The sequence below is a fragment of the Mus musculus genome, chromosome 7 (assembly GCF_000001635.26).
Source record: "Mus musculus strain C57BL/6J chromosome 7, GRCm38.p6 C57BL/6J".
NCBI lineage: Eukaryota > Metazoa > Chordata > Mammalia > Rodentia > Muridae > Mus > Mus musculus.
In genome coordinates, this window is record NC_000073.6 from 31,128,467 (window position 1) to 31,156,161 (window position 27,695).

At 52.1% G+C, this 27,695-nt stretch overlaps 1 protein-coding gene across 9 annotated transcripts; it reads right to left on the minus strand.

Annotated features, from left to right (window-relative positions):
- Nucleotides 1–1,660: 1,660 nt before the first annotated feature.
- Nucleotides 1,661–27,469, minus strand: Gramd1a (GRAM domain containing 1A). Of its 9 annotated transcripts, XM_006540184.2 has the most exons (21): nucleotides 27,370–27,467; nucleotides 26,401–26,680; nucleotides 15,191–15,407; nucleotides 15,081–15,101; nucleotides 14,338–14,422; nucleotides 14,085–14,188; nucleotides 13,902–13,997; nucleotides 12,664–12,744; nucleotides 11,291–11,403; nucleotides 10,931–11,081; nucleotides 10,286–10,484; nucleotides 9,648–9,791; nucleotides 7,357–7,475; nucleotides 7,131–7,273; nucleotides 5,948–6,051; nucleotides 5,692–5,865; nucleotides 5,525–5,612; nucleotides 4,754–4,765; nucleotides 4,292–4,399; nucleotides 4,075–4,195; nucleotides 1,661–2,118 (listed from the first exon to the last, which is right to left on the minus strand). In XM_006540184.2, exons 2-21 carry the CDS (start codon nucleotides 26,649–26,651, stop codon nucleotides 2,026–2,028), a joined length of 2,424 nt encoding a protein of 807 aa, XP_006540247.1. In that variant the 5' UTR covers nucleotides 26,652–26,680; nucleotides 27,370–27,467; the 3' UTR covers nucleotides 1,661–2,025. The 9 variants fall into 9 exon arrangements, 7 of the variants coding, with proteins under 7 accessions (XP_006540247.1, XP_006540248.1, XP_006540251.1 ...); XR_003946511.1 differs by lacking the exon at nucleotides 4,754–4,765 and having other exon boundaries at nucleotides 7,060–7,273; nucleotides 27,370–27,469; XM_006540185.4 differs by lacking the exon at nucleotides 4,754–4,765 and having other exon boundaries at nucleotides 27,370–27,464.
- Between the last annotated feature and the right edge of the window lie 226 nt (nucleotides 27,470–27,695).

A 27,695-nucleotide genomic window follows, 5' to 3' on the forward strand; every position in this document is an offset into this window, starting at 1 on the left:
GCTGGGAGGAGGAGGTGCAGAGAGGACAGACCTTAGCAATGGACACAGGGGCACCTCTTCACAGCCCTACAAGAGGAGCCCTGCTGTGGTAGAGGCAGAGCAGCCTTTTACTCTGATGAACTGATTTCTTCTTACTCCAAGGTGCTGTCCTTCTGCCCCGTTGGCAGGTATGAGGAGCGAGCTGCAGCACGGGTGGCAGCCTAATCACACAGCTGTGGTGGCGGGAGGGCAGGGTTTGCCCTTTGCTTGCTCCTGCTTCCACCCAATCCTCCCACTCCACAACTTGGCATGTGCCCTTCCAAAGGTCCTTCTACCCAGACAGACCTCTCTCAGCCCAGGGTTTGGAGGAGGGCGTGGTTGGGATCTACTAGTACCACAGATGGTTGGCGGGGAGGCACCTGGTTTGGGGAGGGATGGCATCCTGTGTATAAATGTGAACATCAGGGGCTAGAAAGATGGTTCAGTGGTTAAGAGCATTTGCTGCTCTTGCAGAGGACCCAGGTTCGGTTTCCAGCACTCACAGGGTGGTTCCCAACCACTCAAAGAGCTTCAGTTCTAGGGGGATCCAGTTCTGAGGACATGGTCCACAAACACCCATGCAGGCAAAATACTCATCCATACACACAAAGAATAAATAATAAATCTAAAACAAAAAGTTAAATCTGGAGATGTCAGGGGGAGAGGAATTATGCTTCAGTGGTGGCCGTGAGGGTGTTAAGATTTTGTCACAAAGCCTGGCTTGGTGGCACACGCCTTTAATCCCTGCATTAGGGAGGCAGAGGCAGGCAGTTCTCTAATTTGAAGGCCAGCTTGGGAAGTGAGTTCTAGGACAGCCAGGACTACACAGAGACCCTGTCTTGTATCCCCCCCTCCCCCCAAAAAAGATTTTGTCCCACAATGAAATGTACAGCTTGGTCCCCATTTGATGGTCCCTATATGAGTCTATTTTTCCAATTCTTTTGTGGTAAATAGTTGACTTACTCTTTGCCAAGCCTTGTTAGGAGCCACGTAAATGCTGAGCCTGGTGATGCAGGCCTGATATCCCAGCTCCTCATGGGGCTGAGGTGGGAGCAGGGCAAGGTAAGGCCCTACTAGGGCTTTACTGGGTAAGTTTAAGGCCAGCAGGCCGTTTAGTGAGAACCTATCTCACAACAGAAAAGATTTAGAGACCTAATTATTAAATCTGGCTAAAGGCAGCCCATACCCTGGGGAGGTAGAGGCTGTTGATCCCTGTGCGTGCAAGGCATGCCTGCTCAACATAGTGAGTTCCAGGACAGCCAGACTGTCATAGTAGAACCTCACTCAAAATAAATAAAAATAAAATTTTAAATTAAGAAATAAAACAAGATGTGGAAAGCCTGGTTGTGAGTGGTACTCAGTGGGTACAGTGTTTGCCTAGCAAAAGTGAAGGCTTTAGATTCAATTCCCAATACCCAAAGAGCAAGTCTCTTTGATGGCGGTTCTCAATGTGGCTCTCCCGTGTTCATGTGCTCCCACTAAGGGGCTGCTAGGTATGCAGGCCACTGGGGCAGTTGCTTTGGGCTTGCATAAGGTACAGCTGGCCTCAGTGACAGGAACAGGACTCTAGGACCTGGTTCATGACGGCAGGGTTAGTGGGAAGCCTCCATCTGCTTCCAGGACCCCACAGGTACAAGCCATAGCCATTTCCAACCCTTTATTGGGGTCATTATTCCCAAATAAATACATTAAACCCAGAGGGTTCTTGTGCACCCCAAAAGGTGCCCCCCACAACCCCAGCTGGGCAAAATAAGTTAGTTGGAGGGGGAGTCTGCCAAAGACCAGGCCAGCTCCCTGGCTGAGCAGGCAGTGGCAGCTGGAATCGCTCACACAGATCTAAAGTGCATCTTGGTTCTATGGTCCCCAGGTCTGTGTGGCTCTTGGCAGGGCCACAGTGAGGGGCAGGCAGGAACCTCCCGGCGGCATTCGCACTGTGCCAGCAGTGACTGCCAGGGTTCCATGTGTCCTTCTGTCCGTTTAGGGGTGTGGCTTTTCAATCAGGAGTCCTCAGGGAAAACTGTCATCAGGCTGTGGCTGAGTGTCCAGGGGAGGATCCGGGACAGTAATTCCTTGATGTAGCTTCTCCAAGGAGAACTTCATCTGCCGGAAGAGGTGAGGGAGGTAGGATGAGCACACTCTCCACGCCATTCTGCACGGTCATGCTGCCTCACCACCTGGTAACGTCTCAAGGTGGATTCAGGTGGACCGGGTTCAAATCTGGACTTTGTTATTACTAACAGTGTGAGGGTAAATTCCTTCATTGCTATGGGCCCGTTTCCTTGCCTGGAGAACAGGTGATTAATATAATCACCTGATTAACACCCCAGCTTCATAGAGTTTTGTCAGAGATTTGAGGGATGCTAGAGCCTGGTCCACAGTGAGTAAGTAGTACACTGGGGGACTAAGTACCTAGCCTTGAACCAAAGGATGCTGCCTGCATACCATATCCTGCTTACTACTTAAATCTGAACCATCTCCCACAGGTTGGTGTGTCTATTGGTCCCCACTAGATGGCACTATAGCGGAAGGCTGCTGCCCCTTCAGGAAGCAGGGCCTCCCTGACTACTTAGGTTGCGAGGGGAGGCCTGTTCTCATGCTCCCAGGACACCCCCCAGGACGGTCAGCACATCAGGAGCCTAATAAACACTTCCTCCTTTCCTGGCTTGACTGTGAAATGTCCCTCACTCTCCTCATGCACTTGAACACTTAATCCTCTCCTGGGCTAAGGGAGGTTGTAGGACTTCCAGGATGCGTCTAGCTGGCAGACTAAGGATGGGCCTTGATGATTATAGCCTGGCCTTTCTCTCTGTTTCTATGTCATCTCTACTTTTGGACAGAGCCTTCCCAGTGACCCCGATAGACTACATCGATAAGCCATGAGATAAAATAAGCCTTTCCTGAGTCGCTGCTCAGTGTTGCCACAGGAGGAAGAAGACCCACCAGTTCACCTTTATGTCACAGAGAAAGCAATTAATCCATAGGGCTTCCTGCTGCACAGCTGGCTGGAGGACTGTCACTTCTGGATGGTGGTAGGACAGATCTGCTATGCTAAGGGCTCTTGCTCTCATTAATGTGCCACACCCCCAGCCCCTCACTGGGGGATTCTAGGCAGGGGCTCTACCACTGAGCCACGCCCCCAGCCCCTCACTGGGGGATTCTAGGCAGGGGCCCTACCATTGAGCCACGCCCTCTGGCCCACTAAACAGAATTTCCACAAATTTCTTCAGTTCGGTCCCTCAGGGATGCCCTCAGGGACCAAAGCTAGAGCCTTTCCCTCATTCTCCTCCATATCAGAGGCACCCACCCCAGTGCCACACATTTTCCTCGGTCTTCCTCAGCTGCTGGCTGCAGTCCTCTGGGATCTAAGAGGAGCACTATTTGGTGACAGGGTAGTTATTCAGCACCTCCTAGAAGCCTGGGCGAGGCTCACCAACAGCAAGAACATTAAGTGTTTACAGTGTGCTTGGCATTACTTCAAATGTCAGTGCACTGTCAGCTTATGAATGATGGCATTACTCTAGAAGTTCAGAAGACGCAGCCAAGGCCCAAATGACAGTCACTTACATAAGGTCACACAGCAGTCAGTCTGACCTTGAGTGTCCCCTGAACTCTACAGAGTGACTTCATCAATCCCTTTTTGGAGATGAGAACCAAATGCCCTTGTGAGAGTCACTCTATCAGCCAACCTAAGCCCAAGGCAGGCAGGGAACCAAGCCTAGTACAGCCCGGCTACTCGGATTGGGGAAGGATGGACATGTGACCCCAGCAGCTAGTGACAGAAAGGACTATCCTCTGCATGTCTCCCTAAACCAACCTGCTACTAGCAGCATAGAAAGAGGGGATTCTTACTACAGCCAAATGGCTGGATCCAGCCATGCCTGAAGGATGCTTTTCCAGGATATGAGTCTTGTTCCTTCTGTCCCATGGATCTCCCCAGCAAACTAAGAGGTCAGCTACCGGAACTAGCTTCCTCATTTTATGACGGAGGAAACTGAACCCCTTGGTTGTGATGCATCCTGACCCAAGGCCCCACAGCCCCGCATGGCTGCCGCATACCTCATCCAGGAGCTCCACGGATGCTCGAAGGATCTGCCTCCACTTGTGCACCTCAACGCTGTGGAAGTGCTTCTGCAGAGCCAAGATCTCCGCCCACTCCGTGGCTGTCTGGGGGAACTTGCTGTGGAGATGAAGAATCAGAGTGAGAATGGCCCTGGCCATCTTAACGTGCTTGAGCCCTGGCCCCAAATTCTACCCTCAGGCTCTCTCCTCTTACCCCTTGGCCAGTGCCAGGCTGTGCCAGGACTCAAAGGTATGGGCTGTTCTCTCCAGAGACCAGAGACGGTAGAAGAGGAGGGCATTGAGGGCGATGAGAACGATGAGGCTGGGGACAGAATCCGAAATCAGACCCCTGGGATCATGATGGATATCCCCTCCAGTCAGGCTTGGAGGTCTGCACCCGCCCACAGCACACTAGCACAACCATACCTTAAAGGGCACCGTCATTACCCACCCTTTTCAGAGGAAAGGGGCTCAGAGAGGGTGACGGATATGCCTAGGGTCACACAGCCCATAAGCAGAAAAGACAGGGTTTGCGCTTTGACCTATGTCATGCCTACATGCTTGCTGGCCATACTAAGCCATCTTCCCTGGAAAAGCCAGGGACATTGAACAGGGAGAGAACGCTGCAGGGGGATGAGCTTCAATAAAGGAGAATGGCAGAGAGAGGATGCCCTACCTCACACAGATCCTGCGGAGGCAGTGAGGGGAAGACAAGTGATGTGAGAACTGCCCAGGGCAGGGTTGGTACCTGGCCTTCCTCCACCTAGGGCGTCTAGCTCTGAACCTCAAGACCACAGGGTTCCTGGGTGATCTTGGGAAACTGAGGCCTCAAGAGGCTGAGCATGAGGCTCGGGTCAGCTCTAAGCGGGTGTGTTGGGGTCTTACTTGCATTTCCTTACTGTCCTGCCCTTCCCATACACACTGGCCTCCAAATGCCTGTGTCCCTGCCCAAGTCCTACGGAGGTTTCAGCTCAGCTGTCCTTGGCTTCCCCGAAACTATGATGTCTTCTCATCTCTGGCTGCCACGACCTCCCACACCAACCCAGCCCCCTCCCTCGGGTCTGACAACAACTCTCCACCATTCCCATGGGACTCTTGGTCACTGCTGTGTCTACAGATTCATGCAGCTCAGGACTGGGTGCAGAAAAACAATGTATCTACAACTTGGCTTCTTTTGAGTAGCTAACTTCACATACTTTGTCTCTTCTTCCAGAAATTTCTTCCCTCTGACTTCCCTTGGGCCCCAGGGTAGCTGCTGTCCCAGCAATAAAGACTTCTCTAAGACAAATGGAGCAGCATGTGGGAACTCTGCTGGACCTATCCCAATATGCAATCCTTGCTCTGAGTTGCACCCACATCCCAACCAAAGCAGAGGCCCAGAGAGACCAAGCATGTGGTCCACATCACACAGCCAGGCTGCTAACCCATGCCAGTCTTCCTTACTCACACAATGCTGATGAGAACCAGGGCGCTGGGGATGCCTGCCCCGGGGCCCTGATCCACAGATGGTTCCGAGAAGCGAGAGCTGAGGGAACCTGTAAAACAACAACTTGGGGTGAGCCAGGAGCACCCCAGGGTCCATTTCCTCCAGCTGCCTATCTCGAGGTAACGCACCTGAGGTGTGCATGCTGGTCTGGGTGCAGGGGTCTGGGTCTGGGTGCTGAGGCCCATCTCTGTGCCCCCTCCAGCTCAGGGGCCGCTTCCTCCTCCGCAGGCCTGACAGTAGTCCACGTGTATCTTTCCCTCCTTCCTCCAGGGACAGCTTTTCTGCCTTGGCGAGTTCTCGATCTGAGGGACAAGAGATGGCTCGGTATGTCTGTACCCTGCTGGGCCACAGCCGCCCCTGCGCCGCCAGCCTTCAGTCCCCTACCCAGGTGGTGGAAATAATCTTCGATGCCGCTCCACGAGTTCTTCTCAATGAGCGACTTTACGAGGCTCCACGGTTGCTTTCGGTAGCGGATCTCTGAGGATACACTAGGAGGAGGACAAGAGGGACCTAGGTCAGGTTTGTAGGGGGACTCTACAAGCCCCAGACTTCTAATTCAGAGAAGGGTCTTTATCACCTCAAACCTAGGCCTTGGACTCTTTGGCTTCCTCCATCCACATTTACACTTAAATCACACTTTAGGGGTCTCCCTATAACTGCCATTGATTTGGGGCTATACTAGGGACTGAAATTCCTATCTGCTAAGCAAGAGTTCTACGGTTGAGCTCTACCCTCAGGCCCTCCCCCAGTGGAGTCTACACCAGTCTTTTTTATCCTGTAATAGGCCCTTACAAATTTGAACTCACTGCAGCCTTGAACCTAGGATCCCCTGGTCCCAGCCTCCTCAGTGCTGACATTATAGGCCCTGCTCTCAACAAAACCTATCCAGAATCCAACTATTGTCCTTTTTGCCACTCCCAACTGGTCCTAGCCCCTACCTCTACACCTAGACAGCAGAGTGGGTGGGCTTCTCTTGGTCTCCTATCCCACTCCCATTTACAGCCAGATGAAGCCTGTCTGTGGAATTTATTCAGGGTCTTCTGGGCTCAAACTGATTCCGTGAATGCACCTCACTCCTATGTCTCTACTCCAGCTACTCCCATGCTCCTGCTTCTCTACTCCAGCTACTCCCATGCTCCTGCTTCTCTACTCCAGCTACTCCTATGCTCCCACTTCAGGGCCTTTGTATTGGCCATTCTGAATGGAAGCCCCTTCCTCTATTACAAAATATTCCTTTCTCAGAAGGTCCACCCTTGATCATCGTAGTACAACCCCTTGCTCTCTCACTCCAGCCTCCTGTGAATTTCTCTAAAGCCAGGTGAGGTAGTGAACTGAATAACATTCTGCAATCACTTAATTCACTGGAATTTTCCCAGTGACGTTTAAGGTCCCTTACAGGGGAATCTTTGTCCCTGAGACCTAGAATATCTATGTTCAACTCATGCTCAGGGGTTCAGTGAACAGCTGAGCACATCAACTATTCTATTCACAATGACCTCTTCCAATGCTGGGTGGAGGCAGCCCTGACCACTGAGGTGAGGTAGAGATAGGGCACACTCGGGATCACCGAAGCCGGGCCTTGTTCCGGGCCAGACCCAGGATACAGTATCGGTGGGCAGTGTAGAAGTAGTCCTGGTACGGGATGCCCTGGGTGAGCACCTCAGAGTCCACCACGCACCCGCCCGCCTGTGGGCCGCGCCGGAACAGCGTCTGCAGGGGACAGAAGGAGCAGTCGGGAGGTCAGGGCTGCTCCACGGGGCCAGCCCACCCGCCAGCCACCTCCCCAAGCCTACCTGTGTCTCCACCACAGAGGCGCTCTTGGGGCCTAGCTGGTTGCTAATGGGGATGGTGTAGGTCAGGACTCTGCGCTGGTGGCACTTGCTGTCACTGCTCCAAGGGCTCAAGGTCACATCTGGGAGGGAGGTGGAGAATGAAGAGCACACTCTCCTTTCTTTGCTCTCAGGCTGGAGGAAACCCAGCCTTTCTGGAGGGTTTCGATTCTCTGGGGACTTGTCCCCAACTGCACCCACCACCCTACACTGTGTCTCCACCATGCTGCCCACCCCACTTTTAGTTTAGAAGCTAAAACAATTTAGACTGCAGCGGTAATGACAGAAGGGGAGTTTCTGACACCTTCTGCGACCGCCTCAGTCATTGCCATAGACTCAGCCTGAGCTTCCTTTTGGTATCAGGCTTGGTTTCTCCCAAGCGTCAAATGAAGGAACTCCAACCTTTGTGACACCTTCCCTTGGAGGTCCCCTGAACCCTCACACATACCAGGTTCCATACTGAACCCAGGACCTCCCCACACCCTCCCATTGGGTCCCCATTGCACCATCCTTCAGTCCCTAGGAGTCCTAGGCTTGCTTTCCCTAATATGTTACTCTCTATTGTCTTGGGGAGGGTGGGGAGGCAGGGCCGTATGTATATACTGTGAATATGTCTATGTGTACTCATGAGTACAGCTGCATATATGTGGGTGCGCACACGGGAGCATACATGTAGAGCCAGAGAACAACCAGTGGTGAACCTTGTTCCTCTTCAGGTGCATATATGTGTGTGCGCACACGGGAGCATACATGTAGAGCCAGAGAACAACCAGTGGTGAACCTTGTTCCTCTTCAGGTGCTGTCCACCTTGTTTCCCTGAGATAGAGTCTGTCACTGGCCTGATGCTCACCAACTGGGACAGGTCAGCTGGCCAGGCCTAACCTGCTAGTCACGTGCTCAGAAGTGTGAGCCACCGTGCCCAGCTTTTAAAGAATTTCTAGATCTATTTTATTCTTAGTGTTTTGTGTGTGTGTGTGTGTGTGTGTGTGTGTGTGTAGTATATGTATGTATGTGGTATGGTGTATGGCTGTCTGTGTTGTGTCTGTGTATGTTGGGTCTCTCTGTGTCTATCATGTGTGTGTCTGTATGTCATGTGACTGCATGTGTTGGGTTTCTCTGTGTGTATCATGTATGTGTCTGAGTGTCTGTGTGTGCCTGTGTATCTGTGTATATTTTTGTGTGAGTATGTCTGTGTGTTTTTGTGTTGTGTGTGTCTGTCTGTCTGTGGGTGTGTCTGCGTGCCTCTGTGTCTGTGTCATGTATGTTTTTGTGTTATATGTCTCTGTGAGTCTGTGTGTGCACATGTTGTGTGTCTGTGTCATGTGTGTTTTTGTGTGTCTCTGTGAGTCTGTGTGTGCATGCTGTGTGTCTATGTCATATGTGTGTCTGTGAGTCTGTGTGTTGTGTGTCTATGGCATATGTTTGTCTGTATCTGTGTGCCCATGTGAGTTTAGTGCCTGTGGAAGCTTAAGATGTTGGGTCCTCCTGGAGCTGGAGTCACATGTGGGCAGTTGAGAGCAGACCCACATGGTGCTAGGAACAGAACTTGGGTCCTCTGCAAAGCAGTACATGCCCTGAACCCCTGAGCCATCTCTCTAGCCCGTTTAAGACACTTTCACTCTATCTATCTATCTATCTATCTATCTATCTATCTATCTATCTATCTATCTATCTATCTATGGGGGCTGGCATGTGTACCAGGCACAAGTGTGTCAGAGGAAAACTTGTGGTAGTTGGTTCTTCCTTCTACCATGTGGGTTCGGGTGAACAGTTACTCACTGAGCCACCTTGCTGATCCAGTACCCATGGTTTTATGTGGGTTCTGGTTATTAAACTGGGGTCCTCATGCTTGCACAGAAAGCACTTCAGGGGAGTGAGCCATCTCTCCAGGCCAGCTCCACTGTCCTCTAGTCACCTGAGGATTGTGTCTGCTCTACCCAGGAATAATAATACCTGCTTAAAACAAGTCCAATTGTATGTTCTCTGCCACGGACATTCCATGGCTGCCCAGTATTCTAGGAGTCTCAGAGAGCAGGTACTAATGTCCAATGGTTAGATTTTAGCATAGCTCCTGCTGGAGGCCCTTTCTAGGTACCAACTCATTCACGTTTCACACTAACACAAGCTCTACAAGCACACCCAGTGTGAGCAAGAGGTTGAAAACCCTCTCTGAGGCCATTGCTAGCCAGAAGCAGCATGAAGCCTGCTTCTGCAGGTGCCAGACACAGGGTCCTCTGTTTCCTTTGCCCCCTGACCTGTGAACTTGCGCTGCTGCAGGAAGCCTTGCAGGAACGGAGAGTCCGAGAAGAGCATCTGCTGCAGACGCTCAGCACCCATGTGGAAGACAGAATTGATGAGGAGCCGGCCGGAGAGGTCAGGCAGCAGTGCAGCCAGGTCACCTGGGAGACAAAAGTGTCCTCATTATGTGGGTACATCTCTGGGTTCCTCTGAACCTGAAACAATACTAAACTCTTCCTGTACTATAGGATTTGCCGAAGGTGGGCACACGCCCCAGCCCAGCCAATAAAAGCCACTGCAATGGTGCCCATTGGCACAGAACTCCTATGGTCAACTGGAATCATTTGTCATGTCAGACCAATCAGAGCCATGCCTGGGATTTTTGTGGCAGTCACTGAGCCATATATTGTCGGGTAGCCAAGCCTAGGGCTCTGTCTCGGGGCTCACAAGAGTAAAGTTTACCTAGTGAAAACAAATGTAACCAATTTCACAGCCGGCCTTTTCTGGCCACAGAACCACTAATGCAGGATGCTGTCTGAGCGACATCCCCGACCATCTGTATGATGTGCCCTGGGTACCAACGCCTCTGCTCTCACTGGTCCCGACTTGGATATAACCAAAGAGAATGAATGGGGGCCACCTATTCCTTCCTCACCTTCCTCCCCAGTGGATGAGGACGAGTTACTCGTGTCTGTCAATAGTTCCTCTCTAGACAGCAGATCCAAGGGACCCAAGGAGGAAGTGGGCCCATCTGGTGGTGTCGGCTCAGAACTCAGCGGTTCTGCTACTGGGGTCACTGTCTGGCTGGAGGAGGCATCCAGACCGTCCGTCTGTTCTTCCTTGTCCTCCTCGGCCTGCAGAGAAGCGGTCCATCTAGTCTTCCACACCTCAACCCCAGCCCAAGGGTTCCCACAGGTCGACTCTGGCCACAAGTGTTTGATAGACTAAAGTTTAGGTCCTGGCCAGAAGGACCAATCCTGGGGACATGATGTCTGTACCTGGAGGCTCTTGGCTAGTCTGACAGAGGCCTGAGGACCACCCAGGGATGAGGGCTTATGTGGAAGCTTGGCCTACTAGCTTCGCTGCTCATCGGTCTCCTATCCATCTATCTTGCTCCCCTTGTGTCTCCTCTTCCTCCAAGTCTGCCGTATTTGCCCGGTTCACCTCTTATTTTCCCTGTCTTCTTCTCTCCACCCATCCGCATCTCATCCCTCTGCCAAGCCCCCTTGCCCCGATCTTCTGTGCTCCCTCCTCCATTCCCAATCTTCCCAGCTCTCCCCATAAGCATCCACTTGCTCACCCCATGGTCTGCATCACTGCTGGCTCGAGAGAGGTTTGGGGTGACCCGGCCACGTCTTGAACCCACAGGGCTTGGCTCCTGGCTGTGGTCAGCCGCCCCCGAGGGACTGATGTCGCTGAGTGCGATCACGTCTCCCACCTCTTTGGGACTCCTGCAAGGGAAAGAAGGAAGTGGGCGATGGCTGGACCCTCCTGCCACCACATGCTACACTCACTGTGTTCTCCCTCCACCCCACCAGGCTTTGCATAGTCACCTCATGTCTGTCTACAATTCATCTCTAGACAACAGATCCAAGGGACCCAGGAAGGCCCCTCAGAAATTCCTGACATCCCTTTGAGCCATCTTCTACCTCCAACTCACCCAAGACCATTCAGTTGCAAGGGGCAGACATAGTCTTCGTCTTCACTGGTGAGGCCCAGCTCCGAGCCATAGCACTGATGGACCAGGTGCCAAAGCTCTCGAGGACTCAGTGTCTAGGCATAAGGGATATGAGGTTGGCCTCTTGTTTCTACTGCCTGGTCCCAGCAGTTCCCCTAGCTTCCATGAGAGGGCAGCGTGGCTATCCACGCCAGACTCTCTACCCATCTCTACCTAGCTGGCATCCATCACTAGCCTGCCTCTTTCTGCAGAGCCTGGGGCCTAGGCCCTAAAAGCCACACCTTAGAACTCCTAAGTCCATAGTGCTCTGGCTAGGGAAGATTCTCTTTTTTACAGAGAAGGATCTGGAAATTCTGTAAGGAGAAGTCATGTGCTCAAGGTCACACAAATGACCCACAGGGATTCAAAGCTAGTCAGATTCCAGAAGAGTCCAAGTTCTTGCCTCCTATGCTATCTGGTCTCCATTCTCCTCTATATATCCTCAGCAGCCCTGGGCATCCCACTGCCCACTGATTGGCTGCAAGGGAAATTATCTGCTGGGCCCCAGAGATAATGAAATAATAACAGCTAATGATAACTGCCAGGGCAGTGGCCGCTGCTGACATTCCTACAAACGCTGCGTAAGTGCTACCTCAAAGTAGATACTAGTACAACACTCTCAGGACTTCAAGACACGATGTGCTCAGTAGCTCAACCAAGGTCACCCTGCTGGGAGGTGACAGAGCTGAGATCAGAGCCCCAGCAATGCCTAATCCACTCAGTTTGAGATAAGCAACATCACTGAGCCCAGCCCACACCCAGTCCTGGGAGCTCTGAAGTAGAGATGGTCCCCTTTGCCACACACAACTGCTTGGTGATGAGAATGGGACTGAAGGGCCCTCCTCTGGCCTTGTCCTCTTTGGGGATGCTGCCCCATCAGGCTCCTGAGAAGAGGGAGGTCTTTCGCAGTCTTACTTTTGAGGATGGCCCGTTTGGAGTTGCCCTGGGGGATGAGTGCCGCAGAGAGGGCGAGGCACACAGCCGAGCAGGGATGGGGAAGGGTGTCTCAGGGGTATCAGCAGTGTTGACGGATAGGCGTAATGACTGCCCACCCTATTCCCTTCCTCCCTGCTAAGTATTGCCTCACATGGAGGCTTCCCTCAGCATCGGGGGCCAGTCTGTACCAATCCCTTCCTCCTCCTTCGGGGACTCTGTTCAGTGCTAGGCATGGGAACTCTTGGCTTATCCCTGGCAAGACCTTTGGAGAAGCCACAGATGCAGAAGAGCCTGGTGCCCACAAGAAAAGCTGGGAGTTTCCTATGAGTTCCGGGTCCTCCCTAGTTAACCCCATCCCCCTGAGCATCAGTCGTACCCACCTTTTCAAGCAGCGCGTTCTGCCAGAGACGGAAGATGAGGAGGAAGCAGCGGTCTCGGGCCCCGAAGGAAGTGAAGAAATGCTGCAAAGAGAGGGGTGTGAGGAGACTGAGAGGCAGGATGGGGTAGGGACACCCAGTGGTCACCACCGTGGGGAAGAGCCTCCTGGAGGTGATGGGAGAGAAAACCTTCCCCATGCCTGAGGCAGAAGCAATGCTCAGTGCCTTTCCTAGCCCTTTTTGATGTCAGGGATGGCTAACTCTTCCAGCTCTGGGCTGACAAACACAAAGGGGAGTCTGCTGTCAGGTCATCCCCTGGTCCTTCCTGTTTCCTGTTAGGACTCCACATTGACACAGCTATCTCTCAACCAAGCAGATATTGAGGACGAATGCCAGGTGTGGTTCTTGCTGACCCAGTACTAGGGCAGTGGAGCCAAGATTTGGAGTTTGAGTTCAGCCGGAGCTACACAGCCAGACCCCGTCTCAAAAACAAACAGACAAACAAACAAGGTCAAGGGTCTGGAGAGATCGCTCAGTTGTTAAGAGCGCCTGCTGTTCTTGCAGAGGACCCAGCTTGGGTTCCCAGCACCCACTTCAAAGAGCTCACAACCATCTGTAACTCCAGTTCTAGGAGGTTTGACGCCCTCCTTTGGCTTTCGTGTGGACTGCAGACATGAGGTACACATATGCAGGATAAAAAGAAATAAATACTTAAAACAAAAACAAACAAGCAAGCCTTTAATCCCAACACTCGGGAGGCAGGAGCAGGCAGATCTCTGTGGGTTCAAAGCCACCCCGAACCACATAGTGGGTTCTGGGACAGAAAGAGCTGCATAAGACACCCTGTTACCCAAACAAAGAGCAAACAAACAAGATCTAGAGAGATGGCTCAGGGGTGGAGTGTTTTTCTGGAAGATATAAAGCCCTGGGTTTCTATCCCAGCTTTGGCTGGGGGTGGGGGTGGGGACATCCGAACTGATGGGTTCGTGGGAGATTTTAGGATCAGTGCATTGCAGAACATCTATGTAAGGGGGCCATTGCACAGGAGAATACTGTAGGGGCCCCAGCCAAAATGAGTGGGGATGGACCACTGCGAGGGCCAAGACAATAAACAGGCCAAGTTCAACACAAATGGGGATCTGCTCTGATGGGCATGTCTAGGTAAGCTGGGGGGAGGGGGGGAAGGTGTCTCCGCTGTGATCCTGGTGCGTGCCCCTCACCCCCATCCATCCATCACTCACCTTCTCACTCTCAGTACAGATCTGAATGGCATTGGGGATGAGCTTAGCCGTCTTCTCCTTCTTCAGACAGGTCACTTCCTTCAACTGGATGGAAATCTTAAAAGACAGCACAGGGCAGTGAGAACTAGCCAGAAGCCCTGCCGGCCCTGAGGCCCCTCAGCATCCACCTGCGGCTCGACTCACTGTGGTCTCCCAGCGGAAGATGTTGCTGTAGAAACAGATCCAGTTCTCAGAGAGGTAGAGGCGGCCCTGGAGGAGGATCTCCCTCTGCAGGGCGCAGGAGTAATCTGAGAGTGGCAGAGGGAGAGATGGGCAGACACGGTGAGTCACGTGATCTGTCCCGGCGCGGTAGCCCACAAACCAGCAGGGAGGCAGGAAAAGAAGCCAGAAGCTCCCGTCCAGGTCACTTAGGGAGGCTGGGGGCATGGACACTCACCCACGATGAGGCGCTCTGCTTCAGGAAGTTTGCTGAACAGTTTCCGGAAGTCCTCGTTGCGTTGTTTGTATGTGGGACACAGCATCTGTGAAGAGGTTTGGGGCACGGGAACCTGAGTGAAGATTCCAAGCTGCTATTTATCCCCCCAAAACTTCCGATCCCTCTCAGTCTTCTCGGCCCTTGGGGCTTCTTTGCTCACAACACACATACCACCATAAGAATACCTTCCATTTACTGACTTTTAAAAAATGACTTATATGAACGAGTGTTTTTCTTATATGTATATGGGTGCATGGGGAGAGTGCCCAGGGCTGGAGGAGGCCAGAACAGGGTATCTGGTTCCCTAAAACTGGAGTTACAGGTAGTTGTGAATGGCCATATGGGTACTGGGAATCAAACCTGAGTCCTTTGAGAAAGCAGACAGTAGTCTTAACCATCTCTCTGTTTACTGACTTCATGTAAGAGTCAGGCCCTGTGCAAGGTACCGCCACTAGCATCACTAAATCTTATCCACTCTTCCCTCTGGCATTACAAGATTAGGCTAATACTTCTCAAGCAGGGAGGGGAAGACCCACCCAAGGCCATTCAGAGACCATAAATAGCAGCATCCTGTCCTGTGTGTTAAATAGAAGCGTCTTATGTATCGCCCACTCCTTAACTGCTCTCTCTGGTCTGGAGCTCCCAGCAGGCAGAGAGCCCTCTCCCATACCTTTATCGAGCCCCATGTGCAGACAGATACTCACACTGTACCAGCTCTGCATCTTCTGCAAGAGAAAGACATGCGTTAGGAGGAGACTTGTGTTCTCTGCCCTTGCTGCCGCCCTCTCCCAACCCCACCTGAGCTCTCACCCACCTTACTGTTGCGGATGAAGTTCCGGCTGCCCAGGCTCTGGGTGCTGAGTGTCCCCGACACGCCACTTTTCTCAGAGGAGCTGTCAGACCCCTTCTCCACCATGGTGCCTGGTTCTGGCTCAGAAGCCGGAGGGGGCCGGATTGGGGGCAAGAGCTGAAGCCGCTTACGAAGAGACGGGGAGCTGCTGGGGGAGCTCCGGCCAGAGTGGGGCGTGGTGCTAGGGAGGGAGAGGAAGAGAAGTGGGGGGGAAGGTTAGGGGCAGAAATTAGCCTGATTTTTGAAGGTGCATCCATCTAGTGGCTCCATCTGCCCACCTATTCATCCACCCAACGATCTACCTGCCCATTCATGCATCCACCAGCCTAGCCATCTACCTGCCTATCAGTTTATTCATCCATCCATCCATCCATCTCCCAACGCAGCTGTCCACTCATTTATGGATCCTCTACGCACCTAACCACAGCTCATCCATACAGTCATCCACCTGCCACCTATAACCCACCTACCAGTCCATCCATCTACCATCTGTCCATCCAACTATCTATCTGTTTATCCATCTGCCAACCTAGTCAACAACATGTCAGTCCATCCATCCATCCATCCATCCATCCATCCATCCATCCACCCTTCCTTCCTTCCTTCCTTCCTTCCTTCCTTCCTTCCTTCCTTCCTTCTATCCATCTCCCCACTCACCCATTCACCTCCTTCTGTCTCTCTAGCCCTAGAGCAGGCCTGAATATCCCTGTGCCTCTACTGCTTCCTTATAGCCCAGGCAATGATGACCCCACATACATCATCATTGTGTAGGATTATGGGGGATTAAAGAAATCAAACTGTCAAGTCTCTCTAACAGTCAGGCACACAGCGCGCCCTCGATGACACTTGCTATTTTATGACCACATCTGGGGGACAGAGGACTTCTGGAAGTCAGTTCTTTCCTTCCACCTGGGGATTGAACTCAGGTGAGCAGGATTATACGGCAAATGCTTTTACCCATGCCCAACACCCAATTACTTTAAAAACATAATCTTACTAATTTATTCATAACGCAAACCTTTATTGACATGTGACACTCAAAATGCAAACCTAAGTACCCCCTCCCGCTTTTATTTTTTTGTTTTTTCGAGACAGGGTTTCTCTGTGTAGACCCGACTGTCCTGGAACTCACTCTGTAGACCAGGCTGGCCTTGAACTCAGAAATCCGCCTGCCTCTGCCTCCCAAGTGCTAGGATTAAAGGCGTGTGCCACCACTGCCCGGCAGTACCCCTCCTTTTGAAGTGTTAAAACATTTTCAAAAAGTGTTATTTTATTTGTGTATGTGTGTGTGTGTGTGTGTGTGTGTGTGTGTGCGCGCGCGCGCGCGCGTGCGCATGCACTGTTTATGTAGACTGCAGATGTGCAGTGCCAGTATAGACCAAAAGAGGGTGCCATAGCTCCGGGAGCTGGAGTGATAGGTGGCTGTGAATCACCGTATGGGTAACGGGAACTGAACTCGGGTTCTCTTACAGAGCAGTATAAGCTCTTAGCCACCAGGAACCATGTCTCCAGCCCCAAAGTACCGTTCTTAGTGTTTTTCCTTTCCTCATCTCTAATCTGTCCATGACCCCCACCAACACCACCTCTAAAACTTCCATCTTTCCTTTCATTACTGTGTCTCCTCATCCCATCCTCCATTCCTTTCCACACAGACGGCACACAAACTTGCTTCTGGTTCTCTACTGCTATCTCTGCCTCAGTCTCTCTCCTCACTTGCAGCCCTGGAAGCTGGTGACCAGCTAGCTGAGTCAGCTCAGGGTTCTCTAAGCCCTATTCTGGCTGGCCCTCTCTCCAGATGAAAATCAAGTCTGATTTCGATGTGACCAGGTCTCATTATTTCCCTGGCCTCATGCTCTTCTTCTGTCCCAGTCATTCCAGCCTCCTCTTGTTCTCTAAGCTCCTAGGGTCACACCCTGCATCTGTGGTCCCCTCCATCTAACAAGCCCACCCACAGCTTCAGCATAACGGACTCCATCCTCAGCCCTCCTCCTCCATCGTCCCTCAGCCCTAAAGAGCTCCCTCCCTCCTCCTGACTCACCCACACTATCTCCACTCACCCTGTTCATTTGTTTACACAGTTTCTTTATTGCCTGCCCTAAACTGTGAACTGGAGGAAGTCTTGGTTGCTGTCGGTATCCTTAGCACCTAGAGACAGGGCCCATAATTAATGCTTATAAACACCGTGGGACTGAATGAATGGCCCTGATCTGGCTGCGCCCAGCACTAACAGAGACCTGAAGTCTTGGATCTGGCGAGTTAACATCCTGCCAGAGGTGGACGTTAAGCAAACAGAACATTCTGGTAACTGTGCAAACACCGACAGCCATAAGGGCGGCGGGGATGAGAGGCAGGGACTTTAAAGGACATCTTTGTTGACTTCTTATCAGGATTCTGTCAAACACTCCGAGTGATTGATTTTATCGCTGCTCAAAAACACTGTGTGCCTGGGCCCAGGACTGTCCAGTTTTACAGTGGGAGGCACAGCGGTTTCTGGGAAGGATTCTAACTTCAGTACACAGATCTACTTTGGAGTACAAGTGGTCTATTTTCTCTTTCAGGAACTTCTTCAGCAATTGGTCCCCTCTACCGTGTGGATCCCAGGAATACAACATGGGTGGCTGGGTTTAGTGAAGCATATTTACCCACTAGGCCATCTCTGCTCCCCCAGGAAGTTTCTTCAAATATGTCTCCCCCATATAATCTTTAGTTCATGCCGGTCTCCCTGTCCACATTGCCCTTGTTCTTCTTTGCTCTGCAATTTTTTTTTCCTTTTTTGCTGAGTGGGAATTGAACCTAGAACCTGGTATACGCTTAGTGGATATTTTACCACTGAGCCACACCTCCAGCCCCTCACTGGGGGGTTCTAGGCAGGGGCTCTACCACTGAGCCACGTCCCAGACCCCCTTTTACTTTTTATTTTGAGGCGGGGTCTCTCACTAAGCTGTACAGATTGGCTTTAAACTCAGTAGTCTAGACTGGGACTGAACTTTTGGTTGTCCTGCCTCAGCATTCTGAGGTAGAACAGCCCTGTGCCATCATGCCTGGCTTGTGTTGCTTCTGCAGTCACATCAAGAAGTCACTTACAGGCCACAGGAACATGCCTGGCCCTTGCAAATATTATACAACACTTCAAGACTTTAGTGCACCTCTCTGCCTTCTGCGGGTTCCGATACCCTGCTGGTGCCGCAGTCACCCCAGTGAGCAGCTCTATGGGTTTCTGGGGACATGTTAGAGGGGTGTCTTAGTTCCTGCTCTGCTGCAGCCCTGCTTTGATGGGGTGCGAGAGAGGAAGTCATGTGATTCTTATAAAGTCATTGTATAAATGATATGACTAAATAAAAGGATATCAACAGTGGCCTGGGTCACTACGGCTCTCCATGGTCACCATGCTCTGGTGTCTGAACTCAGTCTGTCCCAACTTTCAGCCCGAGAAAGCCTATTCCCACACTGAGCTGAGACTTCCTGGCTGTCAGGCCACCCTACTTATCCCAGGAAAGCCTTCAACCCTTCCCTGGCCCTCATCATGGGAACTCCCTCTTCTCTAGCTCCTGCCTTCATTCTCCCCTTTATCCATATGCCCTTCTCTCACTAGATGTAGGCAGAACTAACTCCCCCAGAGCCCCGCCATGCTTGGCAGACATGTCTCCACGTCCCATTTGAAATCACAGCCCTCTGCCGATGCCCCTCACCTTCTTGCCCTCAGAGCATCTACCAGGAGCATGCTGTCCTCCTGGCTCCCCATCATTCTCCCCTTCGCCTAGTAGGTGCCCATGAGTAGGCACCACCATGGCATGAGCAAAGTGACCAGGCTTGCTTGCTCCCTCCAGAGCCTGGATTCAAAGGACCTAAAGGCTTGCAGCCTCAGAGCCACAGGGCCGCGTCTACACCTTCCCCAGCCTCACTTTCACCTGGTTTTCTTACCTCCTCAGGCTGCGTGGAGAAGAAATGATATGTAAGGCAAAGGGACGAAGAAGCAATGTATGACAGCTTCCCCTGGGCACAACTTCAGAAATAAAAGGGACACCTCTGCCACCAACCTTCATGGAACTGATCAAGAAGCTATGCTGACTCTGGAGGGACCTCGGCTGGTGCCCTAGACCTTCCTGTTGCTGTCTAAACATACACAGAACACAGTGGGGACACTGTAAGCAGCAGGTCCCAACTACCTGGCTGCACTAACCAGGGAGCCAGATCACCACACACACACACACACACACACACACACACACACACACACAAAACCCCACAGAAATGAAAATAATGGCCTCTGACATCTGACATTTGCCTTTGCTGTAAAGGTTAGCACAGCCCCTCCCCCCCTCCCCCAGAACACTCCACCAACCGGACCAGGAACCTGTTTGAAACAGATTCCATCCAGAGGCGGTGAGGCACTCCTGTTAATTCAGTATTCCAGGGCTGAGGCAGGAGGATCACAGAGTTTGAGACCAGCATAGGCTGCATAGCAAGAGTCTGTCTTAAGGACTCCAGAGTTGTGAATGTGTAGCTAAAGGGCCCTGAACCTAGTGGTGAGGGCCTGGGGGCGTGGCTCACCAGTAGCTATCACCAATAAGGAGCTGGGCATGTGAATCAGTAGAATCCGCCCAACAGAATCTGGAGGATATGCCTTGCATGTACAAAGCCTTGGAGTCCATCACCAGGACTGCCACAAAACAAAAGAGAAACAAAACTCAAATGTAAATCTCCACCCCCACCGGCATCAGAAACCTCAACTTAAAATCTGATGCACATTGAATTCTGACAGAATAATTAGGAGCAGAGAGGGTTTCTTAAGTGAGCCAGACTGACTGCAAAGGGCTTAGCTGGGCCAGGCTTACTGAGGCCAAGGGCTGGGGACAAAGAACAGAGCTGGCGAAATGTGGGGGAGACAGTGCTGGACTCTCTCAAAGCGTCAAGTTCAGGGCCAGGAAGGAGGCTGGCAGGTCTGAGAACAGCAAGCGACCAGCAGAACTGAGGACCCTGGGCCACCCTGCACGTTTCTAGAGAGCAGAAGGCCCCGGGGGTTCCTGTGGTCTCTTCTCACCTCTGGGCTAAGATTCGGGCCTGATTGATTCTGAAGCCCCAGGTCCACTCAATGGCAGGCTGAAGGCACAGACAAGCCAAGTTCATCCCTCTTGCTCTTGGAAGAGACAAAGAGGAAGTTCTCAAGGGCGGGTAGCAGAGCCCTAGGGTGGCCAAAGCCAGCCAGCCAGCCAGCCAGCCAGCCAGCCAGCCAGCCAGTCCTGAGAGAGTGAAGGGAGGGGTCAGAGTGGCGAGAGGAGGACCGTTAAGGGGCGGAGACTCGGAAGAGAATGGCGTTTTCACTGTGCAGATGCTCTGCGTCCTGGGCCTCAGGATCGGCCTCAGCACAGAGGGGCAAGAGCACACACAGGTGTGTGGGAAAGGGAAAGATGGCTGGGGACACAGAGGGTCCCAGGCAAACTGGCCTGCAGGTGAACGAAGTCTCTCCCACCTGTCTCTCTGCCGTTCACACGTACAGAAGTGTCACAAGCATAAACAACCACAGCATTGTAAGTGTGTCAAATTCATACACAACTGCCAGGAACGTTTTACACACACACACACACACACACACACACACACACACACACACACATGCACGCTCGCTACAAATATGCTACAGTCGCACAGCATCCCAGAATCAGAGAAACACAGTAAGTCCACATAAATCAGCGTCCTATACACAACCACGAGAAAGTTTTACACTGAAGAGCAAAACAAACAGCGAAACCCACAACAAAACTATTCACACGGCACCTAGTCATGGGACCCAGTGACCCAGACATGCATTCCTATGGGAAGTCATCATATCAACCTACACATCCCGACTGACCCTCTAACTGCAGGGTGGGTGTTCACCAGGCAGAGAAAACAAAGCAAGGGCCAGTTCTCAAGAGTCGAGGAATGGAATTATCAGCTGTCAAGGTGAGAGAGCCCTGACATTCCCATAGACAAGGGGGGCTTGGGAACAATGCACTGCCAGATATTGAAGGGTCAGCATGAGGAGGGGCAGGCTTTGCAAAGCAGTTAAGTTTACACCCAACATCCCAGGAGGGAGGGTTCTCAGCTGAGAAAACCACAAGGGGTCTCTGTCTCTTTCAACAGACAAAGCCACAAAGGGTCTGAGAGACAGAGACAATCTCCCACACACACCCAAGGCATGCAACAATGCCACATTTGGATACACTGGGACTTTCCCACAGACGGAATCAGAGGTAAGTGAGCCACCCACAGGGCCCAGTGACACCACACTGTCACCGGTAGACACATGCAATTTCTACTTGTTCACGGAACCAAAAGACATCCAAATGTGGATGTCAGGCGCACAGCAGCTGAGCCCCAACCACATGCACACATACTCAAATCACAATGAGAGCTCACGGAGGTAACTCACAGACGTAATTCATGGTGAATTATAGGTACAGTCAGCCAAGAGACTGAAGCGGAATGCTGTACAAGTCACAATGAGGCACAAGCTCAGAATGTGTGATTTGCACACGGTGCCACAAAGAAAATGAGACACGTCTCACACACAACCACAGTGGGTCCAAGAGCACCAGATGCACTCGACCTGGGTGGTAGCCATCACACAGAAGATGATAGATAACATACAGACAGCCACACAACATTGCCCCAAAGAATCCCAGCTGTTACACACACACACACACACACACATACACACACACACACACACACACCACGCTGAGCACAATCACAAACGGAAACCCGCAGGCACAGGTGACCAGGCAGGAGTGGCGGGGGCGGGAGGGGGGCAGAACACACCCGACCCCCACCCCGCCGAGATCTCAGGCTCAAAGAAGCTCCTTTTCCCCAGCCCCCACGACAAACGGGGACCACCGACCGGAGGATCTGCGGGGCCTGCCCAGTAATGGGGATGGGGGGTGGGGCTGCTCGCGGCCCTTTCATCTGGGTGTTGGGTCAGGGCTCCCCGTAGGGGGACGATCAGGGCCTAGAGGAGCTCCCCGCTGCCCATATGCGTCCCAGGCCGGTAGTGACGCCCCAATCTTGGGTCTCGCCGCCAGGTTGCAATCCCTCACGTGTACCCCTTCTGGTCCCCAGCGGGGTCGCTCCTACATGCACCAGCTTGGAAACCCAGCTCCGGCCCTCTGCCGCAGCCCGATCGCACCACCGTCCCCGCTTCCCACCCCGAGGCCCGGTGCTTACTCGAACATGGATGCGGCGCCCCGGCTGCAGGGCAGGACCCGGCCGGCTGCTCTGAGATGGGCCTCCCGGGCCTCGCCTGCCTCGGCCGCCGCCTCCACCGGACCCTGCCACCCGCACAAAAGGCCGGAGCCGCCGGAGGCCGCCTCGGCGTCAGCGACACCCCCTTCCTGCTCCCGCCCCGCGCGTCACGGCGCCGCCCCCGCCGGGAGGGGGACATGGACGCGAGCGCGGGCCTAGGCCTAGGATGGCTGGGGAAAGAGTCCGGCTGGGAGACAGAAGAAAATTTTTATTTAAAATGAGCAGCCTGGGCGGGGCGTGATAGCGCACGCCTCACATCCCAGAGGCTGAGACAGGAGGATTGGCATGAGTTCGAGGCCAGCTTGGGCTACATAATGAATTCCAGGCCACTGGAATGCAGAGTGAGAATTTGTCTTCAAAACAAATGAGCAAACAAGTTTAAACACCCTGGGCTTCTCCCCTGGACCCAGAAGAGTCTCTGAGAAGTGGGATGGAGGTGGGTGACAGGCTGATGCTGGGAAGAACTGGCCTGGGGCGGAAGTCTGGGGGTGGGGTCGGGGAACCACAGCTGGAGGGTGGAAAGCCTCTTCCCGTTCTCCCCACCCAGCCTCAGAACCTCAGTTCCTGCCTTAGAAGCGTTCACTTTTCCGCGCGCGCGTGTGTATGGAGACTTCCCCAGCCTAATCGTGCAGACCACGTCAGATTCCAGCCCACCCGGCTCCTAGCAGTGCTGTGTGCGCTTGGGCAAGTCCCTCAGGCCTGGGGAGCCCCCTGCTCCCAGGCAAGGGGTTTCCCCCAGAACAGCACAGGGGCAGGGCTCATCAGCGTTTTTGATACTGGGAAGCCTGCCGAGCCTCAGGACGGGAAATGACCATACATTGCAGTGTAGGACGAGTTCTTGTGCCAGCCAGCCCTGCACCCACCTCTGCAAGCCAGGCGTGGTTGTCGTCCTTGTTGGAGAACACAATGTGAACGAGCCTCTGGCTTTGGGACCCAGCCCAGGGATTTCTCCCCACCCCTCTTCGGCCTTCAGCCTCTTGTCCAGCTACAGTAGGCCCAGTCCCACCTTGTTTGGTTTCCATTCCTATCCCGCTCTGTTACCACTTACAGCCAGAGCTCTAGCCTGTGAATCGCCAAGTCTGGCCAGAGGCCTCTTGGCTTCAAGCCCTACCCTGGCTCCACCTCATTCCTTGTTTTAAAAAAAAAAGTGCTCATCTTGGTGTCCAGAGCCCTCCTGATTGGGCCCCTTCCACCTGTCTGTCTAACTGGTTCCTCCTTAGCCTCCTGGTTGATTATCCCAGGTGTCAATCTACCCCCCTGCTCATCCCACCTGCCTCCGGCCTCAGGACCTTTGCACTGCTATCCCTTCCACAGGAGGAAGCTCGCTCTTCTTGCATGGCTGCCTTCCATCTTTCTGTGTTGCTCTTTTTATACGTCCGTAGCTTGTTTACTCTTAGAAAGACATTTACTTCGGTGGTGAGGGCTTGGGTGGGTTGGATATCATTATATAGCCTGGGCTGGCCTCAAACCTCAGTATGTAGCTGAGTCAGGGCTCGAATTTATGAACTTGCCTCAGCCTCCTAAATGCTGGGATTACAGGCAGGAACCACCAACCGCACAAATTTTTACATTTTTACTTAGTGAATATTCATTTCAAATAAAAGTGTATAATGGCCATCTGTGTCCTCACCATAAGACATAAGAGGTTCAGTATGCATAAAAAGCCTCATTAATTTCGTTAAAGGTTCTGAATTGTTTCTAAGGACAATGGAAAGTCATTAAAGTATTTAAGTGGAAGGCCATTGTGCTCAAATTTGCATATCAAAAAATCACTCAGGACTTCTGTGGGTGGTTGGTCATTTTAGTTGGATTTTTGTTTGTTTGTTTGTTTTAGATGAATTAAGCTGTTAAGCTTATGTGGTATTAGAGGACTTTGGGAGGCAGAGGCAGGAGGATTGCTGTGAGTTTTAGTCCCGCTTGGTCTACAAAGAGAGTTTGGACTTGCCAAGGTAATGCAGGAAACAGTCTAGAAGGAAGGAAGGAAGGAAGGAGAGAGAAAGAGAAAGAGAGAGGAGGAGAGAGAGGAGGGAGGGGAAGGGCTAACTAAGTCCCTTAGTGTTAAGTCCCACGTGGTGTTACACCCTGTTGTTCCAGCCCTCTGGAGGCTGAAGCTGGAGGACCATGAGTCTGAGCCTAGACAATAAAGCATGAGCCTGTCTCAAAAACCAAACAGGGCTGAAGAGCTGGCTTGGTGCTTAAGGACTGTTCTGCTTTGGCCACGGACCTGAGTTAGGTTCCCAGTAAGCATTTCCTCCAGCGCCAGGGGATCCAGTATCCTCCTCTGGCCTCTGCAGGCACTCACATGCACGTGCACAGGTGCTCATGAGGATGCATTTAAAAAATACACCTTTAAAAACAGATAAACTATAACGTTTACCACCAAAGGCCCAAGTGCCTACTCCTCTTGTCTCTGCCTGTCTATTGCCCTGAAGTCTGTGTGGATCACTCCTGTGCGGTTTTGCTACAACACAGGAGTCAACAAGCCAGCCTCAGTATTCAGTATCGTTGAAAGATACAACTAGTTCCCATTGTATCCTTCTACAGTTTGACTCTCCCACTTGATCATCCTTGTTTCTGAGACTTTTTTGGTGCTGGCAGAGCTGTGCTTCCTAAACATTTGGTCCTTCTCAGCATCCATAGCTGGGGAGAAACCCCAGCACACAGTTCTTTCTATTTAAGGTCAGTCTGTCGGGTTCTTTCCTTTGCTGATACTTTGTCCTTGAACCTCTTGTTTTCAGTCTCCCTGGGCTAGAAGTTGGTTTTCTTTGAAGAAGTTTTGTTTGAATGTTTTACACCCACCTGTGAGCCACAACAGGAAATAGCTCTTGTGATGGCTTACAAATATGTCTTGCCACTAGAGATGCAGGAAACCACACTTGCCCTCACTTTGTCTTGTCCTTGGTATTATTTTTAATTTTTAAAATTATTTTTAAAAAAGATGTTTTGATGTTTTTGATTAGTGTATGTGTGTGTGTGTGTGGGGGGGGGGGGAATGAAGATGTTGCATATGATGGAAACCAGAAGAAGGTATCTGATGCCCTGGAGCTGGAGTTCTAAGTGGCTGCGAGCTGCCTGATGTGGGTGCTGGGAACCTAATTTCGTTTCTCTGCAAGAGGAGCACTTGTTCTTAAGCTCTGAGCCATTACCTTAGGCTGTTTCGCACGTCAGCCTATTTCCATTTGGAAACCAAATTCTGGTTACAGTCTGCCACCTTTGCTTCCTAGTATCATCCAGGCCTCACCTACATTCAGCCTGTGCTGGGAGCCTTCTTGCCAACAGCATTCAGTTGGGCCCACAGTCACTGGTCCCGAAGCACATTCTGGGCCTTTATTTGTGGCTTGTGCTGACTTAATTTTGCTGACTTCAGTGGACTGATGCAACTAGAGCCTTTCAGGGCACAGCTTTGAGTGTGTCTGGGAGTGCATTTCCAGAGTGTGTGTGTGTGGGGGGGGGGGGGGGAGTAGCCCTGAATGTGTGCCACATAGTCCTGAGCTGGGGTCCCAGACTGAATACAAGAGGAGAAAAAGAGAAAAAGAGCATAGGCTGGTGTGCCCATCTCGCTGTTTCACGGTCCTCAGAGATGCGAGGACCTGAAGCCATCTGCTCTTGCTGCCACAGCCTCAAGACTCCCTTAGTACTGTACCTTCCTTATCATGATGAATGATACCTTTAAATCATGAACCCAAACAAACCCCTCTGTAATGCCTTCTTGTCAGGTATTTGGTTACACGTAAAAAACCATAACTAATATACACATCTATTTCATGGCCTCGAATCAGGTCTCATGGGCTCAGGCTAGACTCTAATTGAGCTTCAGCACGTTAACCAAAAGGAGCCCACACTCGAGCTGAGGCAATACAAACAACACCTCCCATTCCATTCCCAAGACTGACCTGTCCTGCGGCAGACACTCCAGGTCCAAGGTCTGAAATCGTGGTGTAGTGGGGGTGCCTGGAGGTGACTCTCCATCACTGGATGGAGTTATGTGAATAGTAGGCACCCCCAAGAGCCTCCAGGATTTAGGGGAGAGGTCCTGGACTTTGTCAGTCTGTGTCTGTTGCTCAGTTGGAGATCCTGCCGAGTCCTGGTTCCCATCCTGGGCCCCCTGGGGAGCCCAGGGCAGCAGAGGGAGAAGGTCAGCCATGAGGAAGAACTTGGACAGCAGTGTGGCCCCTAAGGGAGAGAAAGGAGATGCAAATCAGAGAGCCCTGTCCAAGTACAGTTTGGGGTAGGGGGCATTGCAGAGGTTTGAGTGATATTCCCACTGCTGCTGACATGATACCCTCATGACTCTGAGATTCTGTTTCTCTCTCGTCATACTAAAGGCCCTATAGAGATAGAATATTCCAGAACAAACAGCCAGTGCTGAGCGTCCAGCCGCATAGAGCTCAGCTCAGAGCTCACAAACAGCTTGGTAAACATCTGTTGGTGTCCCCAGGATGGGTGTCTTCCCTGAGCATTCTCTGTGGCTGTAAGGCCCAGACAGCATGCTCTCTGTACACACCAGGGCCAGGAAAAGATCCAGCCCGCACTGGGCTTCCAGCATAGCTAGCTAAGCTGGGACAGAGAAAGGCAGACTTAGGACTTCCCTTTGGTGTTTTTCTCAATGCCTCAACCAAAACACACAAAGGGAAGGTGTCTTACACAGGCAGGAGGAAGCAGGCCCCTACTCTTGACACCACTTAACAGTAGGGCTGGCAATGCCAGCCCAGAGCTTGTGTCTCCTCACAGCAGAAGACAGCAAAGGCTTCTGCAATCCAGCTCACTGGGGACCAGGGAAGGGTGACTTTGGTTTAAAGAAGACCCTGACTCTCAGGCCTGGCTTGGACCTTGCCAGCACTCTGGAGACCCAGGATCCCTACCTTGTGAGTTCTTCCTTCAGTCTTACAGGATTCAGACCTCTAGTACAAGAGAAAGTCTGGCCCTTCCTTTTCTCCCTGCGTTGGGCTGGGCCAGAGACTCATGACCTTCAGGCCGGAACAGCTAGTCTGAGTGGAGTCCTGTTACCCTGGGGCCAGCTGTTCCTGGAAGAAAGTATAGAGTGGGGGAGGGGGAGGTGTTCCTACTACCGAGGGCACCTAGAGAAGGCTTCCTTCTCTGCCCTTTCTCCTTCACTCTGCTTGTTCAAACCTCTGATGGTCTGCTGCTTGTGCTGGCCTGCAGTGTAGCTTCTGCTCTCTGCTTCCCA